Source organism: Odocoileus virginianus, chromosome 32, assembly GCF_023699985.2.
Source record: "Odocoileus virginianus isolate 20LAN1187 ecotype Illinois chromosome 32, Ovbor_1.2, whole genome shotgun sequence".
Lineage (NCBI taxonomy): Eukaryota > Metazoa > Chordata > Mammalia > Artiodactyla > Cervidae > Odocoileus > Odocoileus virginianus.
The window spans coordinates 24,625,649-24,643,059 of record NC_069705.1 but is presented as its reverse complement, the minus strand read 5'-3'; the positions used below and the strand labels follow the sequence as shown (position 1 = coordinate 24,643,059).

Sequence of the window (17,411 nt, the reverse complement as noted above, 5' to 3'; positions counted from 1 at the left end):
AATCTCTGACATGTGTAGTAGGAAAAAAAGCAAGCTGTAAAATAATACAATCAATATAAACACAAAGAAATAAAAAACAAAACTTTTATGTAATTTTTGTTACAACTGCAAACTGACTTAAATGTACAGCAATCTATGTGAAGAATGGGATTATCGAAGTTCAGAGGGAGTTTACAAGTAATGTTTCCTTTATTTTAAAATAAAGTACACAGTCACCTTTCACCTGAATAATTCAAAATAAGCATTTCAAAAGAGGTTGTAAATAATACTTGAATTTTTTTATTCGCCAAAAAAAATTTTTTTTATACATTTATTAGTGTGGTTATATACACTTCATTTTTTTGACGTAACATAAGCTAAGCAAACCTAAATGAAAACAAATCACTAATTTTACCAGAAGATTTCTGGATTTCAAAAATCATATAAATTTGAATACTTTAGAAACACTCTTAAGGATATTTCTATACAGTGATTACGTTGCTGAGAAAACAATAGAACTATATATGTAACAGATGAAAAGGATTGATTTTAAAAAGTTCAGTCATTTTCAAAAAGGTTTATAGCTAGTCATAACTTTGGACCACAACAGTCAATAAATACACTGTCTAGAAGTGTATTAATAATTATGTAATTTTATGTTCATATATACAAATGGCTTTTTTAAAATTTACAACTAAAAGGTCCAACTTTTACTTATTTGGCCTTACTGAATAAAATTCAGACAACATATGGTTTTTCTACATCAAGTGAGTTAAGATCTCAGCCAGAAGTCTCAACTCTGGCTCTGACAATAGTACAACTGTGGTCAATTAACATTTTTAATCTGTATGTATACCCACCTAACTGACATGTTACTGAGTTCTACATGATACAGAACTAGAATCTCTGGCAGGAAGACAAACTTATTTTTGTAATAAAGTTATACTGGTACACAGCCATGCTCATTTGTTTACTGTCTCTTGCTGCTTTTGTGCTGGGTATTGTGACAGAAACTGTTTGGCCCCCAAAGCCTAAAATATTTACTAATTCACCCTTAGGAAAAGTTTGCTGATCTCTGGTAATATGGCATGTAAAGTGCTAAGCATATAAACCACTATATAGTTAGAATTCAATAAACATATACTAGTAAACTTATACCCACATAATTATCAAACATATACACACATTTTACCTTACAAGACTACTTTTTTTAACAGATTTCTTTTAAAAAAGGCAGTATTTACCTGCACCATGGCAACAAGGTTCTGTAAGTGTCTGAGTTTCAGCTTTGCAGCCATAAGCTTCTGGATCTTATGTTCAAATTCAGCATCTTCAGGAGTCTCAATGACCAGGCTGCTGCTGCGACTAGACAGTGAAGCTCCACTGAGGGCCTCCTCTTCTGCTTCCTCCTCCTCCTCCTCCTCCTCTTGACCTTGTGCGACAGGCATCTCCTGTTCTCCTTCTCTATTGTATTGACAATCTGCTGAAAATATGCATCACTGAAATCAGTAACTTAATGAACTGAATTAAGAGCTCTAAAGAAAGAAAATCCACTTCCCAAGAATATGGTACAAGTGTCTATGAATAGAGTCAATCATACCTGCAGGAGGAGGCATGTTTAGAGCCCTTATGTTGGCAGCAGACCTGTTGTTAATTTCACAGTTAGAATTAACAGCTCGCCCATCTCTATTGTTAGAAACACACTGTGCATTAGAATTACTATTTACTTCATTCCAGGTGGCAGCTACTTGTGGATTTCTGAAAGGAAGGAAAACAACCTCAAGTTACTTAAGGGAAAAAAATACATGTAATATTAAAATATCAAAGTTTTAGAACTACTAATAAAATAATTCCAAACTATGAACGTCATTGGCTATTTCCCCATTTAATTTCATCTTTTAAATAAATGGCTCCTGCATTTCACTAGCTTTAGCTATCCAGAAATTTAAGAAGAAAAATATCTTAAAAAAATAAAAATTACAACAAAAAAATTAAAATCACACCAAAAAATAAAGACGCAGGAAAATGAGAAGTTATATACTTCTTATAATTAACTTATATTTGATATAACAAACAGCAAATTTACTAACCTTCTGTACTCAATACATCCCTACTCGCTTTTATTTACAGGACAAGCTAAGATTACCCTGACCAAACAGCAGACTTACAGGAGAAAAGCTGAAGTAAAACGCAAAGAGTAAGTACTCTACTGAAGGTTTTCTGTTCCATATTAAAAGTACTGTTAGAATGAATATGTTAGAAAAACAAACTTAAAAAAAGTTCTTACCGAATGTTAGTAACAGGTTCAGAGTTTTCATGCTCGGAATCATATTCTGACTCTTCAGTATCTTCTTCTTTTGTGTTTTCATTCACAGCATCTGTCATCATATCTGATGTTTGCTCATAATAATGAACTAATTCTCTTAGTTCATTCAACCTCTTTCGAACTTCATTTAACTTCCTGATAAACAAATATATACAAATTAACACCCATTTTAGTAAAATAAAGTATAAACTATTTCCATACAGTAGCAGCCAACACATACAAATGTTAAACTCAGTCAAATACCCAGGGTATACTACAATGAATTTAATTTCAAGTACAGGTTATTCAAAATCTCATCACCTTATATCTGAACAGACAAAAATGTACAGACAAAAATGAAAGAAATTCTCCTTAAAGTGCTCACTTTAAACAGGTACAAACGTTAACGGCTTAAATCTTAATGTCAAAGATATTCCTAGGTTTCTTAGTAAGTATCAATAATGTGAAGTACTAAATATTTCATTTAAATAGTACCTCTCAGGCAAATCCGATATACAGGGATTACTGAGCATTTACGGAAGATTCTCAATTTGTCTACAATATATAAAGATCTATAAAGTATGTCACATTTAATAATAATTAGGTTGTTGAGTTCTTACTGAATTCCAGGAATAATGCCAATAGTTTTTATACTTAAAACGCCTTTATGATCAAATATATTATGCCAGACAAAGAGAAAAAGGCTTAGTGAGGGTGCTATTTGTCCACAGTCACACAGCCTTGTGAAATACAACTTCAAGGCTATCTGACTCTATAGTCTGGGCTAAAATACACAGCTCTTTTAACTGCAGTCCCTTTACTTGTAAAATAGGAAATATATTATGTACTGCTGTGCTCGCTCACTCAGTCTTGTCTGACTCTTTGTGACACTACGGACTATAGCCCATCAGGCTCCTCTGCCCATGGAATTTTCCAAGCAAGAATACTGGAGGTTGCCATGCCCTCTTTCAGGAGATCTTCCCAACCCAGGGATCAAACCCACATCTCTTGTCTCTCCTGCACTGGCAGGTTGATCCTCTACCACTGAGAAGACCCCAGGAATACATTAGCTCACAGAAATTACATTTCTCTAGGATAACTCAAAAACGCATGTATAATATACACACACACTTACTCTTCCACTATATCACTTAAGAATGTTTATCACATTAAATTCAGTTTTTCCAGAATTTTCAACAAAATCCCCAAATTTGACCCTATGATTCAACTATAATCTATGTAAATAATGTGCGTAGAAATTATTTACTGGAGTTTTTCAGTTGGATTTAGGTGGCCTTCATTTTCATTCTGATTCTGAGAAACTAAAGAAGCAGCAGGATAAGGAACAGATGGCATGAGGTTATTGGATTCTCCATTGACCACTGGTGTTAAGACTACAGGAGCAGAGGGAGCTGTGGTTGTACTTCTCTGATCCACACTCCTTTGTGGAGAGGCTGAAGGCACAACTACCAAAAAAGAAAAAAAAAAAAAAAAGCCAGGTAACATACATAAATATAGCATCAAACAACACATTCACACTTTGCTTGGATAAAGAAAAATGAAAACTAAAAGTCATTAACATCTTAAATTCTGCAGCTTTAAAATGTGAAACTTAAGCATATAACATCCAGGCTACTTGTTTATTAACAAGTCCCTCAACCAACCAGAGTTAAAACAGAAAGGAAAGAAGAGCAGGAAGACAAGATGGAAATCAACAAGGACTATGATATTCTACCTTGAAAAGGTAACACGAGTGCTTCTCAGATCAGTCTGGTTCTAGGTTAAGCCAGCACAGCCACCGTGTACGATGCGCAGCCCACCAGCTACAAGTTTAGGGGGCAGCCCTGGCTGATCAGGTCCCTGAGAATGTTCCACTCCAGAGGGATTCTATCTGGTCTCCAAGATGGAACCCTTCTTGTTCCAAATCATAAACCAAAATTGCTAAAGTGACTGTGGTACATTACACCATGAAATGTAATAAGATTTTCTAATTGGTTGATGGCTAATCCTCTTCAGCTCTTGAACTATATTTTAATTACTCTTCTGTCCACACAGATCAGACAAAGATATCTTATACTTTCAAGTACAATGAATGAAGACTAAGAATCTTCATGCTTCTCTCTCTCCTACCACTCTAAGCTATTATCATTTATCTTTCTCACAATGACAACCATCATTTGTTGCTCACATTATCACCTGCTACAGCTGGTTTCCAATAGTCTTTTCTTTCTATTCCTTGACTGTTCTACCTTTTGCTGCTGCTTTCATGCTTTTTCCCAGAGAAAAATATCATTTTTTAGTCTCAGTAGATAGAGTGCTCCTTTCTTTATATATATAAAACTGACCACAAGACAAGAGTACAACTTCTGAAAAATTTAAAGACGTTTTTCTTGGTTATGATCATCAGTTTAGGAAGAGTAAGCATTGGGACTGGATTACACTCTGGAGGAGGGGGAGGAGTAGCTGAAGTCGGAGGAAAGAGAAGAGTGTGTTTCAGGGAGGAAATAGTACACTTCTTCGAGGGTGGCAGAGAATTAGGTTAAAGAACAAGGAACAGGGATCCAGAGATGGTTTCCTATCCCTTGTTTTTTCTTTAACACAGCGGCTGAAATGCTAGAGAATAATGACCAGTGGGGTTGACCCTGCCAATTCTGATTTCCAATGTACAGCTCCTACTATCAACTGAGGAAGAAGCAGTGACCAAACTTGGAGAAGGATGAGGTTAAATGAGGACAAGAAATTAGATCTCAATTAGACAAAGGCAAGTAAAACATCTGAGGTCGGAAAAGACAGTTTCTACAGTATAACTGAGATGACCATTGGTTTTCTTATATAACTAACTAGTTATAAATCAATATAAATAACTAGTATAATCAGCCCTCCGTATCCAAGAGATCTGCAGCAATTTAACAAAAAGCAGACAGGAAATATTCAGGAAAAAAAAAATGTGAATCTGCAGCATGCTGGTTGACTGTTTACACAGCACTGACATTGTATTACGTATTGTAAGTAACCCAGAGATGATTTCAAGTGTACTGGAGGAGGTGCTTAGATTATATGTAAATTCTATGCCATTTTAGATAAGGGACTTAAGCACCCTCACATTTTGTTATCTGTAGAGGGTGTGGGTGGGAGTACTGGCACCAATCCCCCATGGATACTAAGAGATGGTTGTGTAATTATTTAACCTAGTATATTAAGCTATATAATATAGCTTATAGCTGTATAAGCTATATAATATAGTTATACAGTAAGTATAACTAGGCTGACTGTATGCCTTTTCTATTCCCACCTAAGATGACTATTTCTATATTTCAAAAACTGTGGTGTTTGGAACTTTCTGCACTAAGTAAGTTTTTCATATCTCAGTTTTTTTCATATAAATACTTCCTAAATCTGTTTCACAATTTTAAAATAAATGTAGTAATCTGGCTTAGTTTTTCTTTAAGGAAAAATTTTGGATATGCTAAGAAGTGCAGCATTACTATGTCCAAGTATCTAAGAGCTTTGATATTTTTCCCTTTCTAAAATGCTACCAATTTTTCAAGCCCAAATTCATCTTTTATTCTGAATTTTATAGAACATATCTACCATCTATTTGGCTCTACATTACATTGCTTCATTATTCAAAAATGTTTCACATGCAAGTCCTATTTCACCACCAAAATTATAATTTTCTTGAGTAACTATGCATTCATTCTTCATCAAATATTTACAAAGTAATTACTACACGTTGACAGATATACTTATGTGTCCTCTACTCACTGCTGAGCCAGATTTACTTACATGATGAATTGTTCAAATGCTGATCTCGAAGTGTATGAAGTTCTCCAAGCAGTTTGTCCATTTTTTGTTTTTTTTCTTGTAACACTCTCATCTTGCTAAAAAGTTGGACTTTCTCATCAGGTAAATGCTCTGAAACTGATGGATTTCTGCTCTGAGAAATCTCCCTAGTTAATGAAAGACTTTCTGCTTGTCTTCTATTGTCTGGAACAGCTGGAGGCTTATTAAAAAAAAAAAAAGAAGAAGAAGAAAAATAAAGGCAATTCAAGGCTGCATTCCCATTTTAAAGATGCATAAATATTCTTTATAAAAAGAGATAAACATCTGTGCAGGTTGTGCTGCTGGGTAAGCATATGTCTTTCCTTTTCCCCAATTACATACAGTTTCCTGATGTGCCACTATATATACTGTGATATATACTGTTTTATAGACACAAATAACTACACGGTGGCTATTTACTAGATGTTATTACCTGGATCTAAATTAAGTGCTAGAAATGCCACATTTTATACAGAATAAACCTTCAGAAATCTCATCCTCTCTCTTGCCATCTTTTTAGAATCACCATCATGAACTCCTTTACCTATCAGTTTTTCCTAATACTTCTTTCCTATTAAAAAAAATTAATGAAATATTTATGAAACATAAATCCACAAAGGATTAGGGAATCATATAATGAATAACCATCACTGACTTTAGTCCAATTTCAATATTTAATATTAAGATATTACAGGAAAAACCCCAACAAACTTTTTGGCTCACTCAATACTTTGCCACATTCACATCAATTCTTTAAGAAAAATATTATGGATATAATATTAAAGCTAAAGCTTTATATGTACAAAATCTCAACTAATTACTTTCTCAAGAGATAACCACAATCTGGAATTTGACACCTACCATTCTCATACATGTTTTTATTTTGTAATACCTATGTATGTATCCATAAAAAATATACACTCATGACACATTTTAAAAGATAAGCTAAGTGATATCCTTCTTAAACTTTCATTTTCATTCATTAGCTTTGGTTCATTTACTGTAACTGGTCATGGGATTTCATTCTGTGTATATCATAATTTATTAACCCATTTTCCTGTTCATGGACATTTAGATTGTTTCTGCTTTGCTATTAATACAATGCTGCCATGAACATTCTTGTATGTATCTCCTTTTGAACATCTGAGTTTCTCCAAGGTGGGCCACTGCAGGGTCACCAGAGAAAATGTACTAGATACTGCTAAATAACTCTCCAAAGTAGTTGAAACTTCCCAAAGTAGCTGGGTCATTTTAAGCCGGTCAGCAGACAGGAGATAATGCACTGTCAACCATACTCATTTCCAGTGGAGAGAGATTAATTCACCCTTTAATATTCAAGGGCCACAGACTGAAAATTTTCATTTATATCATTATTTACAAAGGTCATCAAATTATAACTTATTAACTCTGAAATTAAACTTTAGAACTTCCTTGTTAGTAAAAACACTGCAAAAACACAGATTCACAATAACAGTTGTGACTACACAATCTTTAAGGTAAAATAAGAATGTGTCATCTAGAAGCATACAAAGGGGAAGTTTCACTCATCACTACATTTAAAGGAGGTATTTCCTCTAATTTAGTGTTTCCCAAAGTATAGTCCCAAGATGTCCAGCAGTGGAATAGCACAGCAGGATGCCCATCTCAAATGTGCGAATCAAAACAATTTTCAAAGTGGAGGTTCCCACTGACCAGAAATCTACAATTTCTAACAATCATGCTGAGTGACATCTATGCTTGGTAAAGTTTGAGAAGCACTGCTTTCATTAATGTGATTTTAAATCCAGTACACCAAAATAATGAAGTGCCGCCATGAGAATCACGGCATACAGAATCACGGCAATCAGATACCTGAGAATCACGAAGCTGATTATGAAAATGCTGAATTAAATCATTCAATTCTTCATTTAGTTCAGAGGTGATACTGACTCCAGATAGGCTACCTGTAGTTTCTGTTACAATTAGAAAGAAAATGAACAACTATTCATTAAAGCAAATAAGTGAAAACAACACTTTTACTTCTGAGAAGCTAAAAATAAATTGGAAGGGGGTGTGCTTAGTCACTCAGTCGTGTCTGACTCTTTGTGACTCCATGGAATGTACCACGCCAGGCTCCTCTGTTCATGGGATTTCCCAGGCAAGAATACTAGAGTGGGCTGCCATTTCCTTCTCCAGGGGGATCTTCCTGACCCAGGGATCAAACCCACATCTCCTGCACTGCAGGCACTCCTCACCATCTAAACAACCTGTGAAGCCCAAATTAAGGAGTAGGGGTGGGGGCTTAAAAATGTCACTTAATGTAAGTTGAAACTAGTTAACTTTTATCTGCCAACTAATCATTTTATGTTTCCATCTAACCTGAAATAAAGGAAAACTCACAAAACTCTAGTATTGTGGCTCAACTCTTTCTGTCCCAACAGTCAAGAAGGGAAACTGCTACATTTCAATTAAGAAAAAGGACTCAACACAGTTCTAATGAGGTGGATGAACCTATAGCCTATTATACAGAGTGAAGTAAGTCAGAAAGAGAAAAACAAATATCATATATTAACACATACATATGGAATCTAGAAAGATGGTACTGATCAATCTATTTGCAGGGCAGCAATGGAGACAGACATAGAGAAGACTTATGCACAAGGGCGGGAGGGGAGGGGAAGGAAGGAGAGGATGAGGTGAATGGAAGGAGTACCATGGAAACACATACACCACATGTCAAACAGACAGCCAACGGAAATTTGTTGTACGCCTCAGGGAACTCCAACTGGGGCTCTGTAACAACCTAGAGGGCTGGGAAAAGGTGGGAGGTGGAAAGGAGGTTCTTGAGGGAGGGGACATATGTACACCTATAGCTAATTCATGTTGATGTATGGCAGAAATCAAACCAATGCTGTAAAGCACTCTATCCTTCAATTAAAAATAATTTTTTTTTAAAGGGGAAAAATAATAGGGACTCTTAACAGAGTCGGGGTGCAAGCAGGTCTACCAAATTGGGCTGGAAAAGTGGCAGGGAAAGTGGTGAGTCTGAAAAAGCCCAGCTGATTCTCACCAGCCTCAATCCCTACCTCACCCCCAACAAAATCAATGCTCTATACAGTGGTTGGCAAACTTTTCTTAACGATTCAGATAGTAAATACGTTAGGCTCTGTGGAAATACATTACTTGTTTCAACTACCCAATTCTGCCTTTGCAGGGCAAAAGCAACTATATATAATACATAAACAGATGAACATGGCTGTTTTCCATGAAACTTTATTTCAGGCCAGTTTGCTGACTTCTACAATAGAACAGGTAATTTATTGAAGCACTTGCTTGTCATACAAGTTATACTAAAACACCACAGTTTTTATCTTTGTTAGGCAGTATTCCCAAGGCAGTATTCTGATGACAATTTTGAGAACAGTTACTGCTCTACTACTCATTCAACCATGGTTATTTTTCCAGCTCTAAAAGATACTATAAACTATTTCTGTTTTGAAGGAAACTATTAGCTTTTTCAATGAGAAATTAGAATTTCACGGCAGGATAATATCCCATGTATCTAGTCCAAACTATTTGAAAAAAATAAATTAGAGTCTAGGATAACATACAAGCTAGTTAACTGATGAAAGGGAAACTCCTTCCCATGAAAATCATGTTGCCTCTCTCCTAGACCAGAGGATTAATTATTGTAAGTTTGTTTTTCCATCAGTATTCTCCTGCAAAATCTCGTAAGTGCAAGAGTAAAACTGTCTTCAATCATTAACCTAAAATTCTTTTTGAACTAGTACAAAAAATAAATTCAAATTTAAATTCCTGTCCCTTCTCTTGGTCCCAGACTCATAATAGTACAGTAAAAAAAAAGAAAAAAAAAATTACCTGCTTACTACAAGGGAAAAATAGGGATGAAGAGTTGCATAATTATAATTGTATACTATACCATATATATATACAACTATATATATATGGTATATTCTATACTATATATAATAACTATGAAAGAGTAAGTTAACTTACAAGTCATAAAAATTTCCTATGAAAATGGAAAATTAAATTATGAACAACAGTGATCAGAAGGTTGAGCCAATGGGCTCGGTGTAGACAGCATGATAAACTGAATAACAACAGCATAACTACAGTAAGAACCTAAAATGGAGAGCTCACAGGAGATAAATTATTATTAGACTGGGACGACACACTACTACAAATTAGACCTAGTTTTCCTGAGTTCTAAAAAGTAACAATTTGTTTTTGACTTACTGAGAAATTAAACACTTAGGTTTGAAAGTAATGAGAAGAACTATAAGGTTAGATTCAACACCAAAGAACTCAATACTATTTCCATCTAAGTGATACAGGACTGAAGGAAGAAGGAAGAAAGGAAAGAACCTTTCTGAGTCTCAGGGAGACTGGATAGGATACAAATTTAGTTCAAAGGAACTAGTGCATACAATTGGGTACCTTACAGAAACAATAGTGAAGCTAAAGAAGCTTACATTTATCCACTGCCTCACTTAAAGTTTTAACCTTTCCTTGGCAGGCAAGCAAAGTATAGCAATCCTAGCCGAATTAAGTACAAAACACAAAAATAAAAGCAACAAGAACCCTATCAATCTGAGGTGCAAAAACAGAAGGACAGCCCGTCCCTTTACCTCTTATGGGTACTCTCTGATGCAGAGGTGAACGAGCCGGCTGTCTGCCTGGTACAGTATGATGGCCAGGAGCTGTCTCTGCAACCTTTTCTGCATAACCGGAGAAAAGCACAGGACAGAGTAAGCCTTACATGTAGGTTTCTAAACTAGGCAACAATCCTATATCTGATTATGTAACAACCAGCATCTAACCTTGCAATCCTATCATTCCTTACTGGGCCTTACTTATAAAAACAACACCCTAAGACAGTAGCATACCAGAATCATCCATCACAGCTATAGCTTGCTCGGCTTTATGCTGCAGGGCAAGGAGAGCAGCTTGTCGTCCCTGCAGAGCTCTCAGCTGCTCCTGCTGCTGTAACATCCTTTTTAATAAATCATGTTGTTTCTTCAAATTTTCTATCTCTTCCATAGGCTCCTGCTGAGGATCTCTGGCCTGGAAAATAAGACCGACAACACTTATATCTATTAAAATCTATGCTCATGAGTCAACTATCAACGGTAAAATACAAACATAGATAATAAACTTGTACTACATATACAAGCTTAGATACAGACTTGAAAGGAAAAAAAGAAAATGATGACACAGAGACAGCCTGCCATGTTAAGAATTAGGTAATTAAGTAATTTCAAGGTAAAAGACCATATGCATAGACTTAGCATGAAGAATTAACAAAAGGAAAATAAAGAGGCTTACAAAAAGAAAAAAAAGGAGCTACACACAGACACATGCACATGTGCGCGCGCGCACACACACACACACACACAGACACACAAGAATGAGATCCAAGTCTTATAGAAAAGAAGAAGCACATTATACCAGGTTAATGCCCCAAAAGTAGCCCTGAAAAAGTCCAGACCAAAAAAATGTTCTGCCCCATTCCTAAAAGGGATGTTTAAACCGCAAAAAAACCAATAGATGAAAATTTGTTAAATTTTTATTTGATTTTTAAAATGCATTTTTACTTGATTTTCTGATGTGAAAGGTCTTAATTCACTTCATATAAGCATACAATAAAGAAAAATGTTTTTTTCTTTTAAAAGATGCTCCTTTAGATGAGTCTCAGAACACAAATTACTTTGAAATTCCCCCTAAAAGACAGCATTTTGCCTAAGAGAGGAACAGACTGAATAAGTGTCAATTATAAAGAACTATAAAATTTTAAATATTAATCTTCAATCCATTCAAATGTAACTCAACCAGAAATATTATGGTCAATTAATCAGAGACAAATTTAAGTGCAACTTGGAAACAATAAAATTTTAAGTCAAATTATGCATGAAATTATACCATAATGGTATTTTTCATCATTGATTTGCCTTTTAAAATTTTTATATCTTAAAAGTGTAATGATTTTACCTAATATTTACACAAAGTAATTCTATCAGCTTAGAAACAGTCAATTTTAAATTTGTATTGCTATCAAATTTTTGTTGGGGTTATTTATAGACTTTAAATGAATGACCTCCCTTGGCCCTGACTGAAGTTACCAAGAAGTTCAATGATCTCTCTTGAAAATAAAAATGCACTGATCTGTTTTCCCTATGTACATTTAATTCCAGGAGAAATTAAGGAGAACACAAATGGCTCTAGAGAAGTTTCCTTCTGGGTGACATTCTTTACCAATACTTTGCAAAAACTTCTTCTCTTTACTTCCCCAAGGAGAACTCATCGGTAATCTGAGTTAGAATGAGTAACCATGTAACTTGGCAAGCAATAAAAGTACATGGCTCAGAATTAAGAACTCAAAGAAATGAAGATCAAATAATAAGTAGAAGACTGCAGTCAGAATTTTTGATGAATCTATCAGAGAAGCCAGGTCAGTGCTCTATCTATCATGAACATGGAAGAGAAATAACACATCTTGGTTAAGCTACTATTTCCTGGAGAATTCCCAGTAAACTGAACCCATTTTTAAATCAACAATTTACTCAGTTCTCTCCCCTCCAACACAAGTGGAGTTACTCTGTTAACATTACATTCATTCCTATAAAAAAGTCATCTTCTTAGTTGCTCAATTCAAGATTGAGATAGCAAGTCATCTCAGATTTGATCCAAATTAATTTCATCGAAAAGTCAAAGTGAAAGTCGTTCAGTCATGTCCGACGCTTTGCAACCCCATGGTCTATACAGTCCATGGAATTCTCCAGGCCAGAATACTGGAGTGGGTAGCCTTTGCCTTCTCCAGGGGATCTTCCCAACTCAGGGATCAAACCCAGATCTCAAACCCAGGTCTCCCGTATTGCAGGTGGATTCTTTACCAGCTGAGCCACAAGGGAAGCAATTTCATCAAAGTCACTGGTAAAATATAAACCAGATGCAATTAAGTACGGATTTAAATTGGAAAGACTCAGAGAAATATCTCCAGATTGACATTAATCAAATAGTCCAACAAAGCATCAATGGTAAATAACTAAGAAAAGAAACATTACATATATTAAGACAAAAATTCATCTAGGAAAAAAAAAAAATCAAGAATCCACTATCTCCATCTAATTCATAATTTTCTCATCTCTTAAAATTAGATTAATTTTAAAGAATTTACTGAACAATATTAAGGTTTCTTACCCAAATTACATCCTTGGCTTATGTCTTAAGTACTGAGAACTATCTCTGAACAAACATAATCTGGCTTGGGAGACAAATCTAGCCCACATGAAATAATCAGAAATGATAAAAAAAAATAATAGCAAAAAATGGGTAGATGGCATTTTGAAAAGCTTATGAATTCTCTAAGAAGTGAGATTTAAGTGTGGGGGGAAGATGAGTGTGGGAAAACAATGAAGGCATTCTGGGAAGGCTTTTTAAAAAATTATGCAATGATATCATGTCTATAAAATATTTCAAGAAATAGACTCTGCCCTTGTAGGCAACTCAAGAATATCAATTATTTCCTATTAAGCTGCAACTCACAAGGTTGCTTTAAGCTTGGAACCTCTGTTAAGACACCAACTTTTTCCCCTAATCTTGTAACAGAATACTACATTTTGAAAGATGTTAAAGAGGGAATGAAGGAAGGTGGGGGGTGAACAGGTTCTGCATAGCAGAGAAAGGATAAAGACAGTCAGTGGGAATTAGGATTTTTTTTTAAAGAAACTGAAATCACTTTAAGAACAGAGTACTGACAGAACTACCATAGGATGGCCCTAAGAATCAAAAGATTAAAAAGAAGTAAATTAAAATAAACTCCAAAAAAGAAGTTCAAGAGAAAATCATATTCATTTATAAGGTCATTATTCAAAGAAACTTAAAAACAGAACGATAGCTTTTAAAAGCAAACATAATGCCTTAAGGAAAAGAGCTAGCAGATACTATGCTATAATAATTGTCAACTCAAGTTCTGCTTGTTGCTATTCAAAGACTTCAGAAGAAAGGAACATTAAGTTCTAAATGATATCTATTTTCCCCCATTCACCTTTTCTTCTCCAATGCTACCAGTTTTAAAAATAATCAGCTACTTTACTCTTCTGTTGAACATTTTATAGTAAGATCACTATGTTGCTGCTGTTTAGTGGCTAAGTCGCGTCCAACTCTTTTGCGACTCCTTGGACTGTAGTCCGCCAGGCTCCTCTGTCTATGGGATTCTCCAAGCAAGAATACCAGAGTGGGTTGCCATTTCCTTCTCCAGAGGATCTTCCAGATTCAGGGATCAAACCTCTGTCGCCTGCACTGGCAGGCACATTCTCTACTTCTGAGCTACCAGGGAAGCTCAGCTGGTTTGAAACCATATCTTCAAAACCTTGGAGGAGGTGGGGTGGGACACCAAAATAACTAGAGGTTAAGTTCAGTCATTTTAATTTTTTTTTAGTCACTTTTAAACAGCCACAAAAAATATAAAATATGTACATAACAGATAAAGACTAATCCTAGGTAATAAGCTAGTAAGAAAACATATGAAATTGGTCTTATCTATACTCAATTATTAAAATAGTACTGTACTCTGTCAAATGGATAGGAGCACTTTTACAAATGCTATTTTTTATTCAAACTGTTTTAAGTGGAGCTACACAAATAGTTGTCTTTAAACCCTTCCTGAATGTCTTGATGCAAATCATGGAAAATTTCTAAAGAAAGAACATTTAGAGCAAACACTGGAGAAAAAAGGAGCAAAAACATTAGGAAACAAGCACTGACTAATAAAATATCTTCCTTAAAAAAAAAAGGGAAGGGATTTCCAACGGGAAGAAAAATATAAACCAAAAACCCCATAAAAATATTTCATTCTTAAAAAAAAACAAAGAAAACAGGAAAGTTAACAGCTTGGTCCATTTTTTCTCTCTTTAATAAATGACTAAGGAAATAAGAAAGGATTTTAAAGTACCATTTTAATCCACAGACACAAATATTAGAAACAAAAGGCAACTAATGATCAGTGTTTAAGAATGTGTTATATTTTGAGCTTTTTCTCAATAGCAAAAACAAAAAGGAAAATGGATTAAGTTTCAAGTCCTTTGTTAATGCAAATTAAAAACAGCTACCAAACATAGTCCACGGAGAGGAGACTAAGAAAGCAGAAAAGAAGAAAAACAGTAAGGGATTTTTACCAATGCATTTTACTAATGCAAATTACTATACAACTAACCATATTAATAACATACAAATTTAAAAGTTACGGCAACAACAGAAAAGCAAATAAGGAAGAGGAAATACGAACAAAAGAGGTGCTCATTTAGAGGGTTCCCAAGTTAATATTGTAAAGTATACCTTTGAGGGAAATCCACGTTTTCGGCTACATTTCCTATTAGGCCTCAGCTCCCTGTCATTCTGAGGAGGTCTGTCACCTTCCCTTTTTGGACTTGTAGTAACGTCAATGTCTGAAACCTGTTCTTGTGTAGCTGAATTCCCTAGTTTGTCCTCAATGCACGGCCGAATTCTCAGACTAAAAGATGCCTCCTTTATTAAATAGTGTAGCATATTAATTTCTTAATACAAACTCCTGTTTTAACATACAAGCCAGCCTTGTAAATAAATATAAAAATTTACCAGTCCATGATTTAGAAAATTAATCCACCCTCTCCCCAAGTGGCAATAAAACTTTACACTTTTAAATTCCCATAGACTAGACTATTGGCTTATTCTAAGTAAATATCATTTCTTAGGCAATTTCCAAGCTATACAACAATCACTGAAGTATATTTTAACATTTACTGTATGTTACTGATTTTCAAAATGTCCTGATTTTATGCTATGAAAGAAAGTCTCATCTTGGTGAACACTATATACACTAGCATATACAGATAAATTATAATCAATTATATCACTTCCCACTCTTCTCAAACACAATTCCTTTATGCACATGCCCCGACCCTTCCATTTCTGCTAGAATGAAATGTGAGAAAGAAATTATTCCCCACACCACTGTAAACAGAAAAACAATTTTCCCACAGTAGACTGCATTCTTCAACAACCGTTTGGATCAAGCCCTCTGAGCACCTCCTGGTGAAAATAATGGAGAGAAAAAAAAATTCAAGTTTCCTCTTCGAATCAGGAAGGCCAAGGATGAGAAAGGAGGCAGATAAGAAACTATGCAGGGCAATGCTGAAAGGAAACAAACCCTCAAATTCCTAATGCTGGCTAGAAATTGGGAACATACCTCAGAAACAAACGATACACATGGTCTATCCTTTCACAAGAAAAGCATTGCTGACTACAGGGTTTCAAGTTTACTAATGCATTGTTATAGGTGCAGTTGCTAAAATTAAAATGTTTACAAGTATACTAGTTTCATACTACCTTTCATGAAGTGCATTTTACAAATCTTGCCTCAAAGTTCTGAAAATTTCTGATTATTTTCCCAAAAGACAGTATTTTGATACATCTCATTTTGCAAAGTTAAAATTTATATACTTTCCTCACTAAATAAATCCCAAAGTAAATGCTAACCTGTCCCATTTTCAGCTCAGTTTATCAGCCGCCTGGTTTGGCTTCAGTGCTACACTAGCCTGACAAGTGTAAATCCTAACAGCCTTCAAACGGGTCCTCAGTGTCAGAGAAACTTGGGAGGCTTTGCCAAAAGACGACATGCCAAGCAATGACACTATCCTCATGACTAGTACATCTACAATGAATTTTAACTCTCCAATGCCTCTTAAAATGAGCAAAGCTGTGCTTAACGATACAAATGAGGAAACCCAGGTTTTTGCAAGCTGAAGACCAGAAACTATTAATCAACCATTAAAACTACTTTTATGTTAATAAAGAAAACTTTTAAATTTCCACGTTCAAAAAGAATATATACAGCATTAACAATCTGAGGGTTTCTTCCCCGAGACAAATTTTTCATTAAGGAATGCCTACAAAAGTATTATTGTGAAGAATAAGGGGAAAGTTTGTATCTTCATTTCCAGCACTTTAATTACTAAAAAGCTGCTTACCGTGGCATCTGAAGCCTCAGACCGCACATCTATGTTTAGCGATGTGCTCTCAGCTACAGAACCAGATCCCACAGCTGAATCTATAGTCCGAACATCCTCCTCCTCATTTTCTCTAGCCTGAAATATTTTAGTGGTATAAATCATACAACTATTAAAAAGGGCAATAAAATGTTACAAGGGATGGCACGATTTTTTTAAAATATATTAATTCCTCTGGGGTGGCAATCACAATGTCATTACCACAGGTACACACTGATGTACTACAAAAATCACTCAGTACATTATGTAAAAGGTTCAAA

At 35.0% G+C, this 17,411-nt stretch overlaps 1 protein-coding gene across 29 annotated transcripts in view; it reads right to left on the bottom strand.

Annotated features, from left to right (window-relative positions):
* PCM1 (pericentriolar material 1) overlaps positions 1-17,411 on the bottom strand; it is an 83,659-nt gene that overhangs the window by 51,295 nt on the left and 14,953 nt on the right. For 10 of the 29 annotated variants that reach the window (XM_070459979.1, XM_020896246.2, XM_070459980.1 and 7 more), the window contains 10 exons: positions 17,113-17,229; positions 15,443-15,631; positions 10,996-11,173; positions 10,738-10,827; positions 7,958-8,058; positions 6,071-6,287; positions 3,552-3,750; positions 2,267-2,440; positions 1,580-1,737; positions 1,224-1,462 (listed from right to left, as the gene is read on the bottom strand). In XM_070459979.1, the coding sequence (XP_070316080.1) occupies positions 1,224-1,462; positions 1,580-1,737; positions 2,267-2,440; positions 3,552-3,750; positions 6,071-6,287; positions 7,958-8,058; positions 10,738-10,827; positions 10,996-11,173; positions 15,443-15,631; positions 17,113-17,229 (1,662 nt within the window). Of the gene's footprint in view, positions 1-1,223; positions 1,463-1,579; positions 1,738-2,266; positions 2,441-3,547; positions 3,751-6,070; positions 6,288-7,957; positions 8,059-10,737; positions 10,828-10,995; positions 11,174-15,442; positions 15,632-17,112; positions 17,230-17,411 lie in introns of those variants that run through there. The other 19 variants (XM_070459990.1, XM_070459981.1, XM_020896228.2 and 16 more) reach the window with 6 other exon arrangements.